General features: G+C 41.8%; 2 protein-coding genes across 2 annotated transcripts in view; both read right to left on the reverse strand.

Moving 5' to 3' along the window:
* Positions 1-1,863: 1,863 nt before the first annotated feature.
* Positions 1,864-12,016, reverse strand: LOC122769228. The gene is made up of 14 exons (XM_044025606.1): positions 8,939-12,016; positions 8,037-8,178; positions 7,836-7,970; positions 7,434-7,482; positions 6,844-6,980; positions 6,641-6,744; positions 5,634-5,744; positions 5,176-5,436; positions 4,086-4,369; positions 3,822-3,888; positions 3,495-3,608; positions 3,324-3,397; positions 2,833-2,902; positions 1,864-2,739 (listed from the first exon to the last, which is right to left on the reverse strand). Exons 1-14 carry the CDS (start codon positions 12,014-12,016, stop codon positions 2,632-2,634), a joined length of 4,734 nt encoding a protein of 1,577 aa, XP_043881541.1. The 3' UTR covers positions 1,864-2,631.
* Positions 12,017-17,206: 5,190 nt separating this feature from the next.
* The window catches only part of LOC122769358 (gamma-aminobutyric acid receptor subunit rho-3), a 30,752-nt gene continuing 23,839 nt past the window's right edge, over positions 17,207-24,119 (reverse strand). Inside the window, exons 6-12 of the mRNA XM_044025838.1 lie at positions 23,222-23,445; positions 21,524-21,606; positions 20,938-21,075; positions 20,079-20,231; positions 19,110-19,171; positions 18,416-18,547; positions 17,207-17,963 (exon numbers count right to left, since the gene is read on the reverse strand). Coding sequence (XP_043881773.1) covers positions 17,658-17,963; positions 18,416-18,547; positions 19,110-19,171; positions 20,079-20,231; positions 20,938-21,075; positions 21,524-21,606; positions 23,222-23,445 — 1,098 coding nt within the window. The 3' untranslated portion in view covers positions 17,207-17,657. The remainder of the gene's footprint in view (positions 17,964-18,415; positions 18,548-19,109; positions 19,172-20,078; positions 20,232-20,937; positions 21,076-21,523; positions 21,607-23,221; positions 23,446-24,119) is intronic.

The raw sequence follows: 24,119 nt of genomic DNA on the forward strand, positions 1-24,119 counted from the left end.
TAATTGTATCCACATTCAACACACTGGGATTTGATAAAAATGTCACATTTTAACTCTACAAACATGTATTATTCAGTATACTGTTATTTTCCAGAATTCAAAACCACAGATATCAGTTTTGTTATTCACTTTTGGCATTTTGGGTCCTCAGTATTAATGTTTTTATTATTTCCCAAATATTTGTAACAAGATGTTACACTTCTTTTACTGTCTTCAGCAAGAAAATAAACAAGCCATGCATTTAATGATCAGCCAAATTTTTTATTTTATGAGAGAATTTTTTCATTCCAAGAAAATGTGAAAATGAAATAGACTCACCTGAATGGCGGTGGTGCTGGTGCAGAGAGAATATGTCATCCAAAAGTTACTGCACATTAATGCTGAATGTTGTTAATTTATTCATGAACTTTTACATGCAAAGATATGAAGGTGTGGTACAAATCTATGGGGGCAAAACTACACCCAGAAAAAAGTGACAGTAGACCAGGTAAAATGAAAGATATGGATGATTTTGTTTTTCTTTCTAAAGTGAAGAAAAAATAAAACCAGATAAACTGATAAAAACCAGATAAACCAGAGTTATTAATATAACTAATTTGAATGTATGGCTGTTACAATTTATTGATTGTTTGAATATTTCAGTGATTTCAGATGCTTAAATGGAAATCTTTTAGATTCTTTGACAGTGTTTTTGAGTTTTCTAACACTTTATGGACCAAGCAACTCATCCATTCATTTGTTCATTGTTTTCTTGATTATCAGTAAGGTAAATAAACTACGAATGCAGCTATTATGTTTAAACTAGAAATGTGGGTCATCCACACCCAGACATGCATGGCTTTGTTCGGTGCAGTCGTAGATTCGTTTTGTAACTAACAAAATAGAATTATGTTCATGTTAAAGGCTGATGAGCTGCAGCTTCTTAACGAGGGTGATTCTTTATGGATACTTAACTGAAGGTCAAGGAGCCTTTAATGAAGTGGCGAGTGAAATGGTCTAATGTGGCAGAGACAAACGTGCAAGGCTTCATTTGTCTTCGTGATAATAAACTGGATTTCATTAGTTTTATTCGGCCCATTCATTAGCCTCCGAGAATCACATCATCCTCAGTGTAAACAAGTGCAGAGGCCACGTAATGGACTCTTGACTGCTACAGTATCGCTCCACCGCCACCTGCTGGTCAGAGGAGGAACTGCAGCCAAACTGATCCTGCTCTGTGTGTGTGAGGAGAAACACACACACAACATGATCAACTTCAAAGGCACTTATTTAATAATCTCTCAATATTATGTACATCTGTACAAAGAAACACGTGCCTGAACTACTGCCGCTGCTGCGTCTCCATGGCAACAGCTTCCACATTTAAAAATCTTGTTAAACAGAAGAACATTGGTTACTCAACACAGTCAATAAATCAATCGATCAATTCAAGTTCTTTTACGTCCACGACAAACAGGGTGAGACTAAAGCTTTAACCACACAAAAAAGCACTTCTAGGCAAAGTAAATAAAAAGGGACAGGTTTTTCAAAGTGCTGACGGCACAGAAACATACGGCATCTTTTCCTCGTCTCAAATATCTCAGGAATGTTTGTCATTTTTTATCAACATTAGACATTAGAGTTTTCTGACTGGAAATTTAAGTTTGTAAACCACTCACTCTCCCACACCAAAGCCCATAAAGAAAATCAGCGATTTAACATCGCAGCACACAGGAGTCGTTGATTCACTGCTGCCTCCATCACTAAGTTCAAATGTCTTATTCTGTAAAATTCTGTGTTTGAAATACAGCTTTCAGATTTATCACAGTGACACAAAGTGACCACACAAGCAGCAGTAGACCAGCAGCTCCTGTGTCCCCTTGAGCTAAAATCACTGATTTTCTCTATGGACTTTAATGTGGGAGAGTGAGTGGATTATAAAGATATGAACGTGTCATTACTGCTGTATATTTGTTTAGGCAGTCATGTTTTCAGTGTCTAACACACAAAACCTGATCTATCACTTTAAATTCTAAAAGGAAATAAATAAATAAATAAAAATGAAAAAATCATGCACAAATAAAGGTTTGGTATTCAGTGCTTTTGTCAAACTCAACATACTCTCTTTTTTCTTTTTTTAATTTAAATTTGAATTCCTGACACAGATACAAAGGTGTGATCTGAAATCAAACAAACTGAGTCACATTTAACGAGAAAAAAACGCCCACAGCGCCCCCCTGTGGACCAAACCATGACACAAACGTGTGGAAATTAAAACAACCAACACACACACACTGACACACACACAAACAGGTGAGGAAACAAAGAAAGAAAGAAGCGTCGGTGTTCGTCAGCAAAACCAGACAAAAACTAAATGGAACCTAGCCCTGAAATAACTCAACCACAGACAGACAAACACGCTCCTTTCCTGTTTCCATTTTAAAACAAAGTCAACACACTTCAGGATCCACGCCGACCCAAAATGTCAGATGGCAGCGGGCGTTAACAGCCCCGCCCCCTCGGTGCTCAGCATGGGCGGAGTTTCACACTCATACCTACAATCATACGTTTTTACAACAAAACAAAACAAATCCCCATCTTTTCTGGTCACTGTGGTAACAGAGCTGGGACCGGAGGTGTGGCTCGGGCTGGTTATGTCGACCCCGCCTCTGAGGAGGCGTGGTCAGCAGGGGGGGCCGGGTCACTGGACGACGCTGGTGCTTTCTGGCAGATTTGAGCGTAGCTTAGCTTTTTGACTTCCTGTCCAATCAGAGAAGACGACAGCAGAGGGATTTAAAACTTCCGATTTGAGTGCGTGTGACTGTGTGTGTGTGTATGTGAATGTTCTCTTACTGTGACTGGATGGTGTGTTTGCTGAGAGGCTTTGGCCTCGCTGGTCGTCTCTGAACACTCCTCCACGTTCCTATGGAGACGAGCAGGACATTAGGCCGTGTGGCGTGTGTGGTGTCGCTCACGTGTCTCCATGACTTTTAAAATTATAACTACTCAGCCTCCACTTTGTCCACACACTGCTCAGATTCAGTCTAGACACTGAAAAAGTTTTTTTTATCACTTATCTGTTCTCACGGGTGGTAAAAATGAAAAACACGACAGAACACACAGCTCTGACCAGAGGTGGCGCTGTGACAACATGGGAAAATATGACAGAAGACAGAGAGAAGCTGAAAACGTGACATTCAAAGACAGATGAGACAACAGTGAGGTCAAACGACTCCCTCTTGTTCGTTCTCCTCTGAATGTGAACATAAAGTAAGGAGCTGAAACTCCGCAGGAAAATTTTTACTGACATCGCCCCCTGGTGGTGTTTGGTAAACGACACTTACAGCTGTGAGTCGCTCTGTGCTTCCTGTGAAGGTGTGGACGATGATTGACAGGAGCTGCTGCTCTTCACTGGACCCTGTGATGATGAAGACAGGTGAGTCGTTAGAGCAGTATGTGTGTGTATGTGAGTGTGTGTGTGTGTGTGTGTGTGTGTGTGTGTGTGTGTTGGTTACCTTGCTGCTGTCGTTCACTGTGAGTTCGGTTGCTATGGCAGCATTTGCGGCGCAAAGAGGAGGGAAACTGGTCAGCCCGAGCTCAAGAGGAGGAGACGGCTGACGGGGAGGAGACTGACCACACACACACACAGTGTGATGTCATCATATACAAAGTCAATGCACAGAATTTATTAGAAGAAGAAGTGGTGAAAATCAAGGACTTTAAACTGTAGGGGGCAGCATTGCACAGCCTGACAGAAGGATTATTCATCTAGAATCACAAACAGACAAATAGAAGTGTATTAAGTGTAAAACAGGTTAAAATGATGATCTTTGTTTATTTACCTGAGCGTCCTCTGAAGATTTGTCCCTTGATCTCGGGTTGTTTCTCCTCCTCTGACCATTTCCTTTCCTTCAGAGCAGAGAGTGAGGATTTATTATTACACTTTATCAATGTGTGTGTAATAATCACACACACAGACATAATCAAACCCTGCCGGTTTATTTTGTCCTGTTGTAAATCGTGAAACTCCATGTCAGATTTTACTCTCCTCTCTGTGTCTGGTTGTTTTTAAAGGCGTGTCACCCTCAGCTGAGACGCGTCTCTACCTTGCCCACTCAGACGAGCCGTTCACAGGCTGCTTGTTAGGCTCCGCCCTCCCTCCTCGGCTCTGACTGCGCGCGTTGCTCCACGACCGACCTCGGCCGGGCCTGGACGGAGTGGAGGGACGCTCTGGCGGCGTCTGCTCTGCTGCGGGCGAGGAGTCACTGTGAGCGATGTGACGGCGGTCTGCGGCGCTGGACCACCTGGAGCCTCTTCTGGGCCTGTGAGGGTTCCGGGGTTTGAAGAACGGTCCTGGAAATCCGGTCATCAGATCGCTCACTGTCAGAGGCTGTGGATACAGAAGCAGCAACCATCGAGTTCAAGGATTTTCCAGGACCGAGTCCCTCCAATTCAAGGACCAAATGTGCCAACAGTTTAAGATGTGGAGGGCGACTTGTAAGAGGATGGAATTAGAATAAGAAACAATTTTCTTGAAGCAAGCAACACTTGAATAAATTGAGCAAAACAAAAATGCAGAAATTACAAACTGGAATTAGACACGGGCTCGGAGTAACTGTCGGCTGGGAAAACTTGATGGAACGAGTTCCAAACGGACAGCAACTCCAAGCCTGTGTCGACTTCCGGTCCGTTGAGCTGTCGCTCCAAAACTCAGTAGCCAATCAGCAGGCTGCTTCATAAGCCCCACCCACGGTCAGAACCGCAAACAAAAACCCAGGGAGCGCAAAGAACAAGTTTGGAGCCCAAATGCAAAAGAGTCGAAGCAAGTGAAATGTATTTTTCAAACAAATAAAACACAATAAATTTCCATGATTAAATGGATACTTTGTTTGCAATTTGTGTATTTTCAGTTTGTGGTTCAATTTAAAAAAAGGTGTTATAGTGATAATATTCACACAAATCTAATGTCATTGAAGAGATGTTTCGCCCATGATGGCGTCCACTTTCATTTCTCTGCATGTAGACGAGTGATTGTGTTTGGGATCTTGGTCAAAAAGAGAGAGAGTCCACAACAGCACTAGTGATGAAGACTCCACGTTTGTCTTGCGTAGTCTACGTACATGAAACAATAGGAACAAGGGAGACATCCACCTAAATATCAGCTTTTACTTCTTTGTCTCACAACTCACAACTCACCTCTGAGTGTTTGAATCCTGACATCCACACGTCACCGGTGAGGTCGTACACCTGAGCCCGTGTCATGTGGGCCGAGTACGGCTGCTGGTAGTCGTTCCTGGTGTAGTACAGGCCGTAGTTGTTGTTGCACTGGTCCAGCGGGGGGCACCTGTAGCCGTTTTTGGGCGAGTACGAAGGAACCGTCATGGTCTTTGCTTTGATCCTGACCATCAACGGTTTCCCCTGAAACACACGCACCTCCTCTCTGAGATATTTAAAGACCTGAGGACAAGAACACACCGTCACCGTCTGAATAATTTTGGTTTTTAATAATTATTTGTGATATATATATATATATATATATATACACACATACACACATACACACATATGTGTATATATACACACACACACACACACACACATATCATATCATATATACACATAAATAAATAAATAAATAAATAAAAGGTTTGTACCTGCTGTGCGTCAGCTTCAGATTTGAAGGTGATGAACCAGTTGTCGTTATTTACAAACTCGCAGCTCACGAACTTGGGCAGATTGTCTCCATGGAAGAGAGACTCCACCTCCTGCACAACAGAGACGTCGGTCACACGGACACACGTGTACATTGCTGACCTTTCACAGCTGCACGCAAGTTCTCAAATATAATGTCAGTCTGAGTCGAATGGGACACAAGCTACTGGAGAATACGCTTCATTAAAATTCTGTAGTTCCTGTGTGTGCAATAATACTGTTAAATGACTTGTTGTTTACGTCTATCACATGCAGGGATGTGTGTTACACTTACTCAACACACCTTTTCTTCATTACTTCTCTGATTTACTTACTTTAATTGACTCAAAGCTCATAGAACACATGTTATTTCTCCCTCTGAGAGTGGGGATTGAACCCCAATCTTCTTGTAGGAAGACAGCCCACTCTACCACTGATCCACAACCAAATCATTTACTCCAACACCTCATCTCACTGTTGACAGACTTTTCCAACAGTCTGTCTTTTCCACACCAAACACCATTGAGAGAATCAGTGATTTTAGCTCGCAAGGACACAGGAGCTGTTGGTCTGCTGCCTCGTGTGGTCACTTTGTGTCACTGGGGTAAATCTGAACAAAGGATTTCAAAAACCGAATTGACAAAGTAATACATGTGAACTTAGTGATGGATTCAGCAGTGGATCAACAACTCCTGTGTGCTGTGATGTTAAAATCACTGATTTTCTCTATGGGGTTTGGTGTGGGAGAGTGAGTGATTTACAAACTTCAGTTTCCTGTTGGAAAAGTCTGTGTAACAGTGAGATAAAGACGTGAACATGAACAAGACACCATAGACTTAAACTGGTGTAGATTTTATCAGTCTAAAATCTGCTTTAACAACAGAACTGGCAGCTGGAGAACAGTTTAAATGATGGTGAGTGGGAGGAGTTAGTGCTGTGTGGGAGGAGTTAGCACTGTGTGGACTCTTGCCTCACGTGGTGTGGTGTCGGGGATTTCACGGAGGATGAGGACACATCGACCCTGCGTGGGCCGGACCTTCTGTCCACACGGCGCCACCTGGACCAGAGGAAGCACTGCAGAGACGCAGAGTATCACGTTCAGTGACGTTTTTTTGTTTTTTTTTGAACCATGAATAAAAATTTTTATGGCGCGGAGAAACAAGAAACACTGACATTTCAGGATGTCGGAGAGGACATCCACGTCCGTGCAGAGGTTCTTCACCTTGTCAAGGCTGGCGATGGTTGAGATGGGGACGTACTGGTCACTGTCCATCTGAGACTTGAGGTACAGGTCACTGCTGAGCTGCTCGCTGTGGACACACACACGATCAGGTAAGAAGAAGCCACGTCAGATTAAATTTAACTAGATGCAGAAGCTTTTTACAGCAGTGTTTCCCAAAGACTGGGTCAGGATCCACAGATGGGTCACAGGTTCCCCAAACAGACAGTTAGTCCATATTTATTGATATTCATGTTTAAAATAACATGCATAAAATAAAGTTTAAATGAATCAAAGGTTAACAACTAATCGGGGAAATAATCTACACATGAATCGATAAAGAAAATAATAATAAATTATCCCTGTGTTACCTGTTAATGTCATTTTAAAGCTGTGATATACCTACTTCACATGTTTTACATTTGCAGTAATTTGCAGTTAAGTCAACTCATAAAATCAATAAAAGACAAAGAAAAAGGCTCCATCTGCTGGTGAAGGGTGTGTATTGATTCTGTCTGTGTGTAAAACATGTAAAACATGTGACCTGTTCAGGCAGGATTCCAAAACTGTCCTCAGCTCTTCTTTGACTTCATCTGGAAGAAAAAGACAAAGGTCAGCAAATGTCTCCAAATGTCTTACAAATCAAGAACTTTTGTTCTAAAGATACTTGAGGAAATATATTTAGTTTTTCATTGAAAAGTAAAGTAAATTTAAACTTACATAGCACCTGTTACACATAAAGAACTTCACAGTAAAATATACAAGTAAAAGACAGAAAAAAAATGTTTTAACAGTTATATTTGATCAGACGGAGGAAAAGTAGAAAACTGAATCAATTATCATTAACTGGCTCCTCTGATTTCTAAAAACTGCCTTCAGAAAAACACAACTTCAACAGTATAAGACAACACAGTGTGTCTATGAGGAGACTAGACAAGGGTGGTACCTGTCACAGGAGGACGAGTGGACTCTCCGTTGACCACAGGTGCTTCACCGCTCAGGATCTTAAACTCCACTGATGTGGGATCGGCAACGACCTCGACGAGACCCATGTCCTCCAGACGGAACTCTGACACGAACCCTGAGAACAAATCATAAATGGCACTCTTCTTCACAGACGTTTGTTTCTGTTTAGTCCGTCTCTCACCTGCGGGGTCGGTCACAGCGTCGCTCAACTGCAGCCACGGCCGCTGAACCTCAGGGTAGGCAGAGCCATGGATGTCCACGTTATAGTCGTGACTGGTCCAGACCTCGGCGTCCGGGTTGAGGCTTGGAGCAGCAACAGGTTCCTGACACGAAAAAGAAACGAACCACAAGTTCACAACCCACAAGCTACAATCCAAGCTGTTTGACTTTGGTATATCATTCATTTTTATAAAACCCAGATCTGAATTAAAAATCTTCCATGTTGACGACGACACACACTTAAAGGACCAGTGTGTAAAATTAAGCAGGATTTATAGGCAGAAATTTTAACATACTACCAATAGGTATGTTTGTGTATAAGTGTAGGATTAACTGACAATTAAAAGTTATTTGGTATTCGCAGCCTTAGAATAAGAGTTTTAGCTAAGGGCCTTTCTTTATGGAGGCAGCCATCTTGTGCCGCCATGTTTTACAGTAGCCTGTTTGGACAAACCAGCCAGAGCATGTGTTTTGCAAAAAATACTCAAGCACTCCAATGATTAATCGATTACTAAATAAATGGTCAGGTGTTGTTTTTTAAATAATTAGGACGTGCTTTCTGGTATTTCAGCATCTTAAATGTGAATATTTTCGGGTGTCTTTGCTCCACATAACAAAGAAATCTTAAAACAAGACATTTGAGAACATCATTTCCAGGTTTGAGAAACACATTTCCGCATTTTCAGACATTTCATGGCCCAAACAACGGTTGCTTGTTTGGTTTGAAGGATATCTTTGTTTTGTGTAACAAAGAAACCAGAAATATTCACATTTAAGACACTGACAAATCAGACTCCAACTGATTCATCCATTATCAAAATACTTAATAAAGAATATCTGGCCATGTTTGGAGCGACCACTTACAGACTGAGTACAGTCTGTGTGCCACTCCCACACACACGAGCCCTGCGGCATCACAGTGCTGTAGGGAAATGCTCCGAGCAGAGCCATGGACGGCTGCAACTCCGACACCGAGGCCGGGATCTGCTCCACGCCATCCCCCGGTGCACCGTCAGCCTCGACCACGCCCCGAGCCCACTCCTCACAGGCGTCCTCCAGGCCCAGCCTGATCCATGGGTGAGGGTAGAGGCGGCACACGGACAAGTCAGTGTCTTCTCCCAGCAGCTCCGACACCATCTCCCTCATCCCTCCCTCACCCTCTCCCTCCTCGGCGACCGCATGACCCTGGAAGTGGATCTCGTAAGACGGGAGCGAGGCGTAGACGTCGATCTGACCGGGGTCCACCGTGATCATGGAGAGGTTCTCTTCACCATCGAATCCCACAGGTCCTTCACCTTCACCGGTGAAGACAGTCGGAGTCGTGTACATGTCACAAACTTCAGCGTCTTCACTCTGAGTCTCTGTGGACAAGACACAAGATGTTTCTGCAGCTCTGTCCTGGTGGACATGACGGTTCAATATTTCTGTGGGTTCAAAGGACAATGGAGGACAGAAGGACAGATGCTTTTCATGTGACGTGGAGACGAGGTCAGTCTGAGTCTGCTGGAAAGCCGTTTCCTCTTCCTCCTCCACACACTCAGACTTTGCTGAATTTACTTTAATCTGGATTTTGCTGCTTCTACTCACTGAAGTATGTTTCTCAAAAGATGCACAAGGAGATGACGAAGAAGGAAGCAAGGAGGAGGAGGAGGAGGAGGAAGTGACAACAGGAGAGCTGCTTTCAGCAGAAGGAGAGTGAAGGAGACAACTTTCACTCTCACACTCAACAACATCCTGAAGATTGAAGCTTGGACTTAAAGCTGATAACACATCTGGGCCACTTTTAGTTAAATAAACTGAAACATCAGGTTCCTCTACAAGTTCACAGCTTGGATTTCCAACTTCCTGTCCATCACCTGCGCTCAGGACCACATCCTGGACAGACGTCACTTCACAGGTCTGTTTCTCACCTGCATAAAAGCTGGAATTAGCTTGAACAGATTCAGGAAACTGGAGTTCTGAATCCTGACTTTGTGTCTCAATGCTGTTCAATTCAAAAGTGGGATCGTTTGAATTAACATCACATTTCTCTGATGTGGTTTCAAGTAAATGTGATGTGGTTTCAAGTAAATGTGATGTGGTTTCAGGTAAATCTGATGTGGTTTCGGGTAAACCTGATGTGATTTCGGGTAAATCTGATGTGATTTCGGGTAAACCTGATGTGGTCTCGGGTAATCCTGAGGTGGTTTCGGGTAAACCTGATGCGGTTTTGGGTAAACCTGATGCGGTTTCGGGTAAACCTGATGCGGTTTCGGGTAAACCTGATGCGGTTTCAGGTAAACCTGAAGGGGTTTCAGGTAAACCTGAAGGGGTTTCGGGTAAACCTGAGGTGGGAGTGAGGTTGGTGTGGCAGGAGAAGGAATCCACTTGGCTGGGCAGTGATGACACAGTGGAGATGGTGGAAATGGACGACACCTCAGTGTCTTCTGTGCCTCTGTGGACAACACCTTCATCACTGCTGCTTCTGCAGATGTTCACGGGGACAGACCGGCTCTGCAGGGATGCTGAATCCACCTTGCTCTGCTGTCTCTGCAACAGTTTGAGTTCTGAAGGGCTGAGGCTCTGACAGGATGTGATGAGTTCAGGAGACTCTTTCGTGGCTTGTGGACTTTGGAGGTTGACCACTTTGTGCTCTTTGTCCATAAAAAATCCCTTTGCAGGTTTGTGGGCCTCCAAGTCCACACTCTGCTCCTCTGTGACATGAACCTCTCCTCCTCTTTGCTCCTCCTCAATCGCTTCACTCATCCTCTCATCTGTGGATCCTTCTGCAGCCTTTACAGTCACCAGGTGATTCAGATCCTCAGTTTCTGTTTGAGGACTGGAGGTGGGCAGCAGGTCATGTTCAGGGTCAGAAAAAAGTTCAGCTTCAGGGTCACGTACAGGTCCAGAATCAGGGTCATGGACAAGTTCAGGGTGAGAAACAGGTTCAAGGTAAGGAACAGGGTGAGAAGCAGGTCCAGAAAGAGGCTCAGGGTGAGAAGCAGGTTCAGGGTCAGGGTGAGGAACAAGGTCAGGCAGCTGTGGAGGAGGAAGCCCAGGTGAGGTGAGTGAATCATGTGACAGGACGGTCAGAGACTGATCAGGAGTGTCTGCTTCTTCGTCACATGAGCAGCTGGTGGTTTTAGGTTGTACGACGTATATGTGGACCCCAGATTCCTCTGCGTTTGACTGGCCGGGGCCTAAAGACAGATCTGCTGCTCTGCAGAGGAAGAGAGCTGTTTCTGCACCAGCTGTTTGGGTGTAACTGGGATCGTGTTCAAGGTCAGCTGTGTCGATGGAACATATGCTGTAGAAGCTGCGGGTCCTCGTTTCCACACCCTGACACAGCGTGGTGACCACGTAGATCTCCTCGTCCTCCTCGTGGTCCTCAGCTCCACGAGAATCCTGCCGCCGCGCCATCCCCTGACTCTGAGTCGGCTCGTCCTCTGGCTCTGCCCTCGCTGTGACGCGTCCAGGATCAGGAAACCTGGTGAGAGCTGAGCCGCACCTGCTCACTCTGTGCTGCTCCTGACCGACACAGGAGGACCTGGCGTTCTCAACCACCTTCTGTGTGACTGGATTCTGAGTGAGTACCTCCATGTAGGGTGCGGGTTCGCAGCCGAGCACAGCCGCATGGACCACACCTGCTTCTGTGTCCATGTTTGAATGTATATCTGTGCCGGCTGTGATAATAATAGCCTCCTCCTCCTCCCTCTCGCTCGGCACAGTGACGTTCTGGTCGTCAACACAAACTTCCACTCCTGGACGTCGTCCCTTGTCTTCGTGAAGTGTCCTTGAGGACGGAGTCTCCTCTCGTAGGGACACATGTTTAGCCAGAGTGGCGGCGTGTTGCCTGACCTGCTCCGTCACCTCAGTCGACCCGTGGTGGAGCGCCGGCTGTAATAAACTGCTGGTCTCAGCCTGTGGGCCGGGGTTGAGCTCTTTACTGAAGCAGCAGCCCATCTTCTCCGGCCTGGAGTGGGAATAAAAAAACACACTGCTCTGGCCACACACACACACACTCACTCACTCACTCACTCACTCACAACAAGAGTCTACGCGACACAAGAGAAAGTCATGAGCGGCTCCTCACGTTGTCTCAGCCACATGCAGAAAGAGAAAAGAGCCTCTGCTCCCCACGGCTTCACCCCCTCTTTACTCCCTCCCCCCCGACCAGAATAGCCCATGTGAGTGAGCTCACATGTTCCTGCCACTCAACATATGTGTGTGTGTGTGTGTGAATGCATGTGGACGCCCCAGTTAGGCTTCAGTTGGAGAGGGTCAGCACATGGTGGGGAGGTGTTCCCTCCTCCTTCCTCTCACCCATCATTCACATCTACACTGACTTATTTTTTATTTATCGGCTTCAGTGGATCATCATTAAATTAATCTGTCGGTAACTCAGGATGGGTATCATCTTTAACCACACGCTTACTGCTTCATTTTAGTGGAAAGAAATTAACAAATGAAGTAACGAATGGAACAGTTTATTCAAAATGTCCCATTCTTAACTCTAGAACAGTGCTATTTTAAAGCAGTTACTTTAATTTGAATGGAATTTTGAATGAGCGTAAACAACCATAGACACAACAGTGACCGAAACTGTGGACTACAAAATGTTATAAGATGTTGATCAACCTGGTAATGATGATGTTCACAAGTTTTAATCATTTCTTTATTATATGAAGCAAAGAAACCAGAAAATATTCACATTTAAGAAGCTGAAAAAGCAGAAAACATGTTTTAATTAGGGATGCACCGAATATTCGGTAACCGAATATATTCGGACGAATATTGCAAAAAAAGCCACATTCGGCCTTCGGTGGAGTGAGTTAAAAACAAGGCCGAATAGTGGCGTGTGACGCAATCAAACAACGACCAGCGACGCGGTGACCTGGCGTCTTCGGTAAAATGTCGGCAGTGTGGAGATATTTTAAAGTGTTGGAGAGCGAGAAAAGAATTGCAGTTTGCAACGAGTGTTCAACCAAACTATCTCGAGGGGGTGTCTCTGCAAAGACCTTTAGCACTACTGCTTTAATTTTTCATTTAAAAGCCAAACACCCTGAACAGCATGCTGAGTACCAGAGAGAGACGGCTGCAGCAGCTAAAAGGAAATCTTGTTACAGCACGCCCACTCCGTCCGTGCAAGACGTCTATGAAAAGACGAAAAAGTTTGCGAATGACAGTGCCAAAGCAAACGGAATCACAAAGAAGGTAATGGCTTTGGATGATCAACCGTTTAGTGTTGTGGAGGACATTGGCTCAATGTACTGCACAGTACATTGAGCCACGATACCGAGCAGACGGTATTTCTCGGATGTGTGCTTACCAGAGATGTATGACAGTGTTGCAACTTGCGTCCACGAGCTCTTGGTTAAAGACAATGATGTTGACCTCAGCTTCACGACAGACATATGGAGCTCGGATGTCAGCCCCACCAGCATGCTAAGTTTAACTGAGTTCAGAGGCTGTGGCTAAGCAGACTTGCCAAAAAGACAATAATTCATTTGTTGTGAGTTTATCCACTGCACTTTAGTTTTTTGGAATACATGTTTTGTTTGAAGGCCTAATATAAATGAAAAATCTTTGTGCTTTTTTTTGAAAAGAAAAGCCTACTGGAATGTTTAAAAATGTCATTATCAATAAACATTTACTTTCTTGGAATAACATGTCTAAAAATTTATTCTAGGCTATTAATGCAATATAAAAAAAATTATGAAAAAATTAACAACCGCATTCAATATTCGGTATTCGGTATTCGGCCACACATTTAAATTTTATTCGGCTTCGGCCACAAATTTTCATTTCGGTGCATCCCTAGTTTTAATAGTGGAAAAATCCTCAAGTCGATAATCATTTCTTTAGCAATTGATTAATCATTGATTGCAGCTGTAAACTGAATTGATTTTTGAGAAACTAGTTTCTCAAAAGGTTCTTATTTTTTCAATAAAAAGAAAAATAATCTCTCAACATTTGCACTAGAAATGTAAATAACTTTAAGAAACTATACATAAATTTTGGGTTACATGTTTTTGGGTTGTTATGTTTTACATGATATAAAGTCCTTGCTTGTGATAAACACAAATTTTGTTCTAGTTTTTGTCCAGTTTTAATCCAAATGAAGTCTACATGTAGAAGCTAATTTAAAGAATTATGAAAGAACATTTAAAAACTAGAAGATTTAAATCCATTTAAAAATATTTGACTTATTTGTAGTACGGTTAACTGTTATATTTTACATTAACCGTTACATGTTATGGATTTCTGGCTCAATAAACTACAATTTGTGATTTCTATTTCTATTTCATTGAAGTTAAACATTTTAATATTTTTTACACTTTTTGAGTCAACAAATGCCATACATTTGTTATTTGTCTGTATTTGTGCCTATTTTAGCCAAGACCATCTTGTAAAAGAGATCTTTAAATCTGTAAGAGACTTTCCTGGACAAAATTAAAAATGACAGGACATTTAATTTCACTCTAAATAAGCAGGGTAGTGTTAGTGTGTAATAGTGAAGGACTGTTGGAGTGCACTCGTCACGTCAAAGTACCTGGTGGACGCAGAAATATCCAGGAACAGATGCTCCACGCGTGAACGTCTGCTGAAGTTTAACTGACTTCATGTGCCTGTGGCCAGCAGGGGGCAGTGTGAGATACTGTTGATGGTCACCACCGAGACTGGCAGTGATGGAGAGAAGAAAGTGAGTCACAGTAACAGCAGCAAGCACAATGGAAACAGCTGCTGTCATCAATACTGAAGCAAAAGAAATTAAACAAAAACTAAACTAAACTGTGAACTGTAACTACCTTAACTATTGCTAGATGTGGGTTGAAACAAACAATGACAGACTAATTTCAGGGCAGAGAAATGAAAACAACTACAATTTCAAGCATTTCTTCAACATAAACTTAGAATTTTAACCAAAATTCAAACAATTTTCCAACACATTATAATAATCCAAGCATTTTTAAGGATTTTAACGATCAAAAAATTATTAAAAATCAGCCTCATCTGTATCAACCCTGGATTCATTTAAACATTCAATAAAGCAGTTTATTAACAACCGATAGAAAGAGTTGTTCTTTAATGTATTTTACAATGATTACAAACAGTTGATGGAAAGAGTGGAATTAATGAGTCTTAATTCAGTTTTACGTTTTAAGCCATGTCATTAGATATCAAAACAGTTGGATTTATTTAATATTTAACTGAGTAAATGACTTACTGACGATGGAAACACTTCAGTTAATTTCTTTTTACAAATATTAATCAATTAAATTGACTGCAATAAAAGTTGGATAAATTGATGTTCAACTAATTAGGAACTTATTGAGTATGACAGGTTAAGATTGTTAACTTGGTGTACCTAATAAACTGAAAACTACGTCACTCATTTTACCAGACTTGATTTTACATTTACTGATATTAATTTCACTACAGACTCAATTAATTATAACTTTAATAACTTTACATCTAATCTAATGTCGTTTTCTTATTTTTAAATCAGTTCACAGACAGATTTTAATAATACAGTGGCTACCTTAACTAAGCTAGGTCAAACTTCTAACACAAGACAAATGTTACTGTTATTAATAATGGTAATAATAATAATAATAACACTAATAATAATGATAACATGATCAGTCGAGTTTTCTTCATCAATCTTCAGTTTCACCTTAACTTTCGTCGGTGTTTGTTGGTTCATTCCATGCTCAGGAACGAGATGCTAATCCAGGTTCAAGTAAAGTGAAAGTTAGCTGCGATGCTAAACGGTGCAATAGACGCTATAAAAGCTAATAGCGGGTTCTTTAATTAATGTCCACAAACGGACAGTAACGGGAATGATACGATGCTAAATATGTTAAACGGTAGCAGACCCTGTGGGTCTAGCGTCCATTAACGAACAATAACGGGACGATTGGAGATGCTAACGGCTAACTGAGCTGAACACCGGGGAGGCTAAAAGGAGCCGAACGGCTAATCATCCGCCCGCCGTTAGATAACAGTTAAAATGCTAATAGCTCCAGCTGCCGCTAGCATAGTCCGGCTTTCTTTTTTAATGGTCTTTTTTATTTTATGTTTTATTTATTAGCGGATTTTGGGTATTTTTTCACATTTACCGCGACACAGAACGAGTAACTCACCTGTTCACCTGCGGCGGTCACCTGTCCTCCGTGAGACCGAGCTGTGTTCTCTGTGCCGGCAGCAGCAGCAGCAGCAGAAACGTGGATTCCCGAGAAAAAAAACTGCCCGTTTACGTTACACTCCCCTTGTGTACGCCGTAGCTGCGGTTGCTATGGAAACTATCAAACCCGTCAACCGCTCCAAAGGAAAAAAAAAACAAAAAAACTTTAGCAGGCACTTAAGGGTCACGTGTACGGAAGCCCGTTTCTGCCACATGGAAAATATATGCCTACGCAAGTCATTATTATAAGAGTCATAATGATGAGAAACTATGTCATTATTTGATTAAAAATATCTCAGAATTATGATGTAGTTTCTCATAATTATGAGATAATATTTATCAAAATAAGTCATTATGAGACACTTAAGTCATAATTATAAGATACTAAGTCATTATTTTGAGAATAAAAATCTCATAATTATGAGAAACTACATTATAATTCTGAGATACGAAGTCATAAGTATGAGAAACAAAGGCAAAATTTTAAGACACTGAATCATGATTATGACTCTGCATCAGATGTAATTTTAATTAAGCTATTTAAGTTATTTACCTTCAGGAAAAAAGGCAAATGCAGTATGTTCAGGTCATTTGTTTTACATTATTTTGAGAGTTCTGTTTTATTTCACAAATGTTAAATAAATGCATTAAAATAACTTCAAGAAAGGCAGCAACGGAATCTTCAGCGCTATTATTACAAATAAAAGTAGTTTTACTTTATTATTTTATTGATAAATAAATAAAACCACATCATTTATCAGGAAAATGCACAAGCGTATTCACAGTTTTGTTTTTCCCTGTTGCTAAGAAACTGAACATCGAGATGAATCTTCAGAGTGTTACTGTGAGTGAAAAGATGCACAGAAAAGAGAGATTAGTTTAATATAAACACACATTCATTTCTTTTTCTGAGTGAAACTGCACTGGGACAGTTTTCCTGCCGGGACTCGAGTGTTTTTTTTTTATCGTAATCTCTGAGACAAAGACAACGATGAGTGACAACGATGAGTGATGGAGAGGAGGCAGAGAGTGAGCGTTCATTCACTGACGCTGCGTTCCATTTGTAGTCGGAAATCACAATATCTGGGAAACTTGGAGAAACGTCACGAACCTCGACATGGGATTCCAAGATGACTGCCATCTTAATTAATCGCACTTCATATTTGTTTAACGATAAATCAAATGTACACATTGTAATGTTTTTATTTTTAACCATCTGCGATGTTTGTACGATGTTTGTACGACATTTCTATGATGTTTGTACAATGTTTCTAGGTTGTTTCCATGATGTTTGTACGATGTTTGTCAATGATTGCTAGTCTAAAATTTTTTCTGACTTTTCAACTGGAATGTGATGTCACTCCGAGTTGTGACTTGCGATGTAAATGGAACGCAGTGTCATTCTCTGTGTTTACATCACGAGTACAGGCTCCAGTAGATGCCGTTGAAGAGCAGATAGGACAGAGGAAACGCCAGGCGGGAGTACGAGTCGATCATGTAGCTGTTGTTGACCAGCAGGTCCACGTTTTCCCGCACCGACCGCTGCCTCCGCAAGCGAGTTCCTGCCATCGGGGGGCGAACGTCCACGCTCTGAGTTGGAGTGGTGAGAGGGTCGGAGGTCAGCGTGGGCGCCATGTGCGGGAACGGCGTCATCTCGACGTCGTTGTCGTGGAAACAGCCGTCGAACGCCATCGCCTGGCTAGCAGTGAAGGAGGACGGGATCTGAAGAGTCAAAGACAGTATTTTCCCACTTAGCGCCCCCTACTGGCAACAGAACAGAAGACATGTCTCATGATTTGGCTGTGACGTAAGTGTACATTCTTCAATCTGCCTAAAACGTGACAGTTCCAGAGTAAAACTGGATGTGCACAAACAGACCCGCAGTTATAGCAACAGCTTACGGAAATGACAAGTTTTGAAATCCAACATGTTGCCCATGAACAGGAAGTTGAAACTTGAGTATAAATTGCCCGATCGTACTCAAACTTTACATATTTGATCGGAGTCTGTCAATATTGTAACATAACCATGGCGCCACGTCGTTGTTGTTTGTGCAGTTTCTCCTTGTTTGTGGGACTGATAGGAGGGAATTTCCCCCGTGTAGTACCAGTTTAACCACTAGAGTGAGTTATAGTGCAAGTTATAAACTATGTGATCATAACACTGCTGTTGACCTTTCCCCTCTTCATCTTCCTCATCTCCTCCAGTGTGGTGCAGTAGTTCACGGCTGCGTATTCAATGACGGACAGGAAGACAAACAGGAAGCTGGTCCACAGGTAAATGTCCACGGCTTTCACGTATGACACCTGGACGACAAACACACACCAAAAATAACACATTTATTAAAAAATAAATAAATGATAAACCATAAACATGCATTTTTTCTATTAAAAATGCCTTAAAATGTATGTTATTTTTGTAGCTGTTAAGAGAGCGTGGTGTCAAATATGCGGCTCGCGGGCCAAATGCGGCCCCCCAACTGCTGTGAGACGGATTACAGATATCTTTACAGTATATACAGTAAATGATTCCAATTGAAAAAAAAAAAATCAAAGTCTAATTATGCGATAAAAAGTAATAAGTACGAGTTAAATAGTCGAAATTATGAGATAAAAGTCAAAATTATGAGATAAAAGTCAAAATTATGAGATAAAAAATAATAATTATGAGATAATGGATTTAAATGACTTACCTATACTTATACCATAAGGACAATTCATATTAGACACAAAGTCACTGTTATTAAAACCAAAAATATTAAAATTCACAACTTATTCCCTGGCACCATTCAAAATAAAGCCGTCATTCAAAAAAAATATCTTACTAACGAGTTACTAACTAACAATGAAGTGAACACAGGTGTGATACCTGCGGCATGGAGGCGGAGACTCCTGTGATGATGGTGGACATGGTGAGAACTGTGGTGATTCCTGTGACGAAGAAAAAGACTGAAAGTGAATGAACATTTTATTTTGTATTTTTAGAGCCAGAGAACCTGGAATTCATGGATTTTTCTTCCTAAAAAAAAATCAAATTTTTGAGGCGGTTAACATTGGCGAGAATGGACGTAAATTGTCACACAAATGAGAACTGGTGAAAAAAGAAATAGAAATTGTCAAAGTGGTGCTAAACGGCTCAGTAACGCCCCCCAAAGGTGAAACCTGGTAGGACAACGTCAAAACTAAGTTGCACCAAATTTCGTGAAACTTGGTGGGAACTTCTCACAGCCCGAGGCGAACAGAAAAGTCCATCAGTACCACGGCCTCAACTCAACAGGAAGTCGGCCATTTTGAATTTCGTGTCCATCCTGGTGAATTGTAATAATCCTAAATGAATGATCTCGTCTGAGCGCATTAATCGTAATAAACAAACATACACGCGCCAATTTGTACAAGATGAAAAGTTACCAAAAGGTCTCGCAGATTCAAAAGGGGGCGTGGCCACGGCAACCATAAGGAATTTTGGTAGCAGCTGCTAGGGTGTGTGAGGATTTAAGGTCAAATTTGTCTTGATATTCTGGATTAAACAACCTAATCTCACTGTGACATCAGGTGTTTCTTGTTATATATTTGAGGTGATGAAAACCATTTCCTGGTCAAGTTCAATCATACTTCTCTTGTCCAAATTTAAAGCTTCTTATGAAATCAACATTAAAATGAATTAGTGGAAAAAGGGATGGGATAAAAACCTGAGAAAATACTGAATTAAAGACCAAATTTGATCACTTTATAAGTGTTTTTTTTTTAAAGCATTTGACCTAAAATGCTCGTTGTCTGGTCTGAGGGTAGAAAAATAAATCTTTTATCAAACTAAAAAGTGTTGATGCTTGGTTCTGACCCAGAGAGACTCGAGCGGGAACGGCTCTCCTGTCGATCCAGAAGGAGACCCAGGACAACACGACCATCAGCATGGTGGGGAAGTACGTCTGCAGCATGAAGAAGAAGATGTGCCTCTGCAGGATGAAGTTAATGAACAGGCGATTGTACCAACCTGATGATGAACACAACAAGACACTGAAGTTTGTAAATCCCTCACTCTCCCACACCAAAGCCCATAGAGAAAATCAGTGATTTTAGCTCGCGGGGACACAGGAGCTGCTGCCTCGTGTGGTCACTTTGTGTCACTGAGGTAAATCTGAAGAATTTTCAATGCCGAATTGACAACAGAACATATTTGAACTTACAGAAGGAGGCAGCAGTGGATCAACAACTCCTGTGTGCTGTAATGTAAAAATCACAGATTTTCTCTATGGGATTTGGTGAAAAAAAATCAACTGCTTAAAAAGTGACACAAACTTCTGTTAGCAGTTATTATTCTTTAGGTGTACATTTTGTCAAGCCATTTAAGGAATATGAAGTGAACTTGAAGTTGTGGATTTTTGGCCCTGAAATTATTTATGTTTTTGGAGCTGAACTGATTTTTCTTTATTAGAATATTTTTTTTGTTCCTGATTCTGAGGATTTTTGTCATTGTCATTGTTATTATTAATGTGTAATGTTTTAAAGTGATGACAACACACATTTTTCTGCCAATAAAACCTGGTAAATGTCACATACTGGACCTTTAAGATAGAAGATGCTTACATATTCTGTACATCACGGTTGTGTAATTGTCTGTAACTCACACACGCACACGCTCACGCACACACACACACACACACATACACATACACACACACATGCTCACACACACACACCTGTGCTGCTGTAGAAAGCCAGGCCACTGGATGCCTGAAAATGTTCAATGAAGAACTGAGACAGGACGATCTCGTCCGTCCTCAGAGAGTCGTTCCCGTTCTTCCAGTAAAGCATCAGGTCGTTCTCATTGTAGGCGTCTGCAGAGACAGACAGACAGAGAGAGACAGGCAGACAGAGAGTGTGTGTGTCTTCAGTTATGAAAACTGATCTTGTCAGGACCATTCGTCCACCGACATTTTTTCTGGTCCTCAACATTTTTTCAAGGGCATTCAAGGGCTTTTTTAAGGGTTAAGGCCTGGTTATAGGGTTAGAATAAGACTTAGGTTAAGTTCAGGCTATGGTTAAGGTTTAGTTTAAGGTTAAGGTTAAGGTCAAGGTTTTGTAGTAGGGAGTGGTCCTAATGAGGCAGAACCTCATTACTGAGGAACTGGTTGTGTTTAGGATTAAGATTTGAATTGTGCTTGGTTAAGGGTTAGACATTAACTGGTTATAGTTAAGTACACTTATTTTAGTGTGCCCAAATATGAATGGAAGTCAATGCAGTGTCTGTAAAAGTGTGTGTGTGTGTGTGTGTGTGTGTCTTACAGCTCTCCAGCTCCAGTGAGCAGTTCTGTGCATCCAGTGGGAAGCTGCTGAAGTCCATCGAGCAGAGAGCTGTAACAGTGACCCTGCAACACACACACACACACACACACACACTGCAGTCATTCAGTGTGTCCTGGAAGGACCTCTTGTGCTGTTGCCATGGAAACCCGGGGATCATTTTCCCTCTCCTTTTGTCTCACTGTCTCAAACTGTACCTTTGTAAAATCCCACCTGTCTTTAAAGGAAACGCACATGATTTATGTCACGTCCTGTCTGTGGCAGAATTTGACAAAATAAAAGCCTCCTTGAACTTGAAGAAATCAGTTTAATTACACCGCCAGATTAAAAGCAGACACAGATTAGAGTACAGAGCTCCAGTGATGTCACGCAGCAAAGGAAACAACGCCGTTCTCCTGAATAAACATAAATACATAAATCAGACAACTCCTCTCTTCACCAGCTGTTTTCATCATAAAAGTGAAGATGGTGGAGAGATGTTGTGCCAGAGACAAGCTAACAGGCTAACAGGCTAATGGGGGGGAACATTTTAGCGGATCCCTACAGATCCAGAGAGACAGTGCAGGTCAATCACAGCTAAAGTAGACGGAGCAATGGGAACAACTCGTGGACTCAGACTAGATTTACCAAGAGCTCGTCTGCAACGCTAACACAGCTATTATTTAAATTATACTGTCCATTGCTACAACAACAACAATGCTATCTTTAGCCAGAAGATCTGGAATAATGTCCTCTCCACGTGTGTTTCCCTCTGTTTGCTTGATAAAATGTCTCAGTAATTGTGTAAATACAAGAGCCAAAAACCTTCACTGGCATGCTTTTATTTAGACTGCCCACAAACCAAATGAACACAAGTTAGTGACCACAAACAAATGACTTTGTTGTGTTACGCAGCCTTGTGTGCAAGGCCGATGCAAACCATCAGTGACAGACAGACAGACAAAGTCTTTGTCACGACATCTGACAAATGATTTGAATCTCCACATTCAAATGCAAACAAGCTGCAGAGAGGAAAACACTGTCAGCATCAAATAAACCACGCTCACCAAGTGCTGGAACTCACAGGTTCCTTCACACGTATCTGTGAACTGAGCACGTGCGCTTTCTTAAAAACGTGCTCAGGTAAGTTCCACCTCTCCTTGTTCCTCAGAGAAGGACAGAGTTCGTACAGTGCTTCACATCCATGTTACCAACGCCTGCTCCATTACAGTCTGGGTAAAGCTTCACAACTACTGACCACAAATGACAAACTGGACGCCTAGCACAAAAACAATGGCTGATAATGTCTACTTACGTGTTTCTATAAGGTCTACTGCAGCTGAATGTGAGGATTAACAAAGGTTTGCTTACACAGTTGCCATAAACTTTGCCAAAAACTGTGTGCACTGCCGCCTAGTGGCTAAAATATCACATTATTTCACCTTTAAATGTACAAACTTGACTCGATTTACCAAGAGATATATCACAAAAAGAGCTGCTTCAATTAGGTTGAGAGACTCCAGACAGTGAAATAATCAAATACAATTAACTTTGATTTATTATGTTTCTACAGGACATGAACTGTTTAAAGTAAAAAAAAAATTACAATAAAGCCAGCAATAACTGGCTGAAATCTTGCATGACAGTGCATCAGACTCTCAACAATCAACCCTCTGAGATCTCCACTCACTCGTCCTGTACCTGACGCTGTAGAGGATGTTCCCGTCGGGGTAAACCCGCAGCATGATGTTCTCCATGGTGGTGTCGTGGATGAAGGAGCGTTTGGAGTGGACGAAGAAGACGTCGGGGACCCAGATCTTCTTCACCAGGCGAGAGTCAAACGTCCTGCTCTGGTTGTTGCGCGACGGAAACGCCAACCGCTCGTCTTTCCAGTAGTGACGCAGGTAGAGGGTCATGGTGAAGTCCTGCAGGGGGATCGACAAAAAACTGCTTCATATTTTTGAACGAGTGAATGAATGAATGAATGAGTGGAAAAATATAGGTTTAAACACACAATTCTCAAAATCTCATTTCTTTTATCCCTTTAATTAATAAATTAAAGTACATTTAATGAAATGACCCAGAATATAAGCAACAATACCACAAAACAGCCCTTTATGGCTTTACTGAAACTTAGTACTTAGAGCTACAGGATTTTAAATGAAACCCATGTACTGTATGTTATAATACTTTTTTACAAACAACCCTCTGAATAAATGATGATTTCTTTCTCTTCATTTAAATGTATATTGATTACAGACAGGAAGTCTAAATAACACTTTAAGGACATTTAGAAATAAAAACATATGATTCATATACGGTTAGATCACACTTGTGCTGTCTTCCAGTCATTTTGGCAAACTTGTTAAAGTCAATAAATAACAAAATGAACAAAGAGCTTTCTCTTCATGTTCATATGAAAGTCCACCATTGTCCGCCACATACGTGGCTGACATAATTCACCTCTTTGTGGAGTAAAAAGTGTTTATAAAACAGTGTCAGGTCTGATGAATCTTCTTGGAGTATCGGGCCGGGACAGTTTTTGATCCCAGGCTCACATGTGTCTCTGTCAGCTGCAGGAAGTTCCGTGGCCGAGCAG

This window comes from Solea senegalensis, linkage group LG1, assembly GCF_019176455.1.
Source record: "Solea senegalensis isolate Sse05_10M linkage group LG1, IFAPA_SoseM_1, whole genome shotgun sequence".
NCBI classification, from domain to species: Eukaryota; Metazoa; Chordata; class Actinopteri; order Pleuronectiformes; family Soleidae; genus Solea; species Solea senegalensis.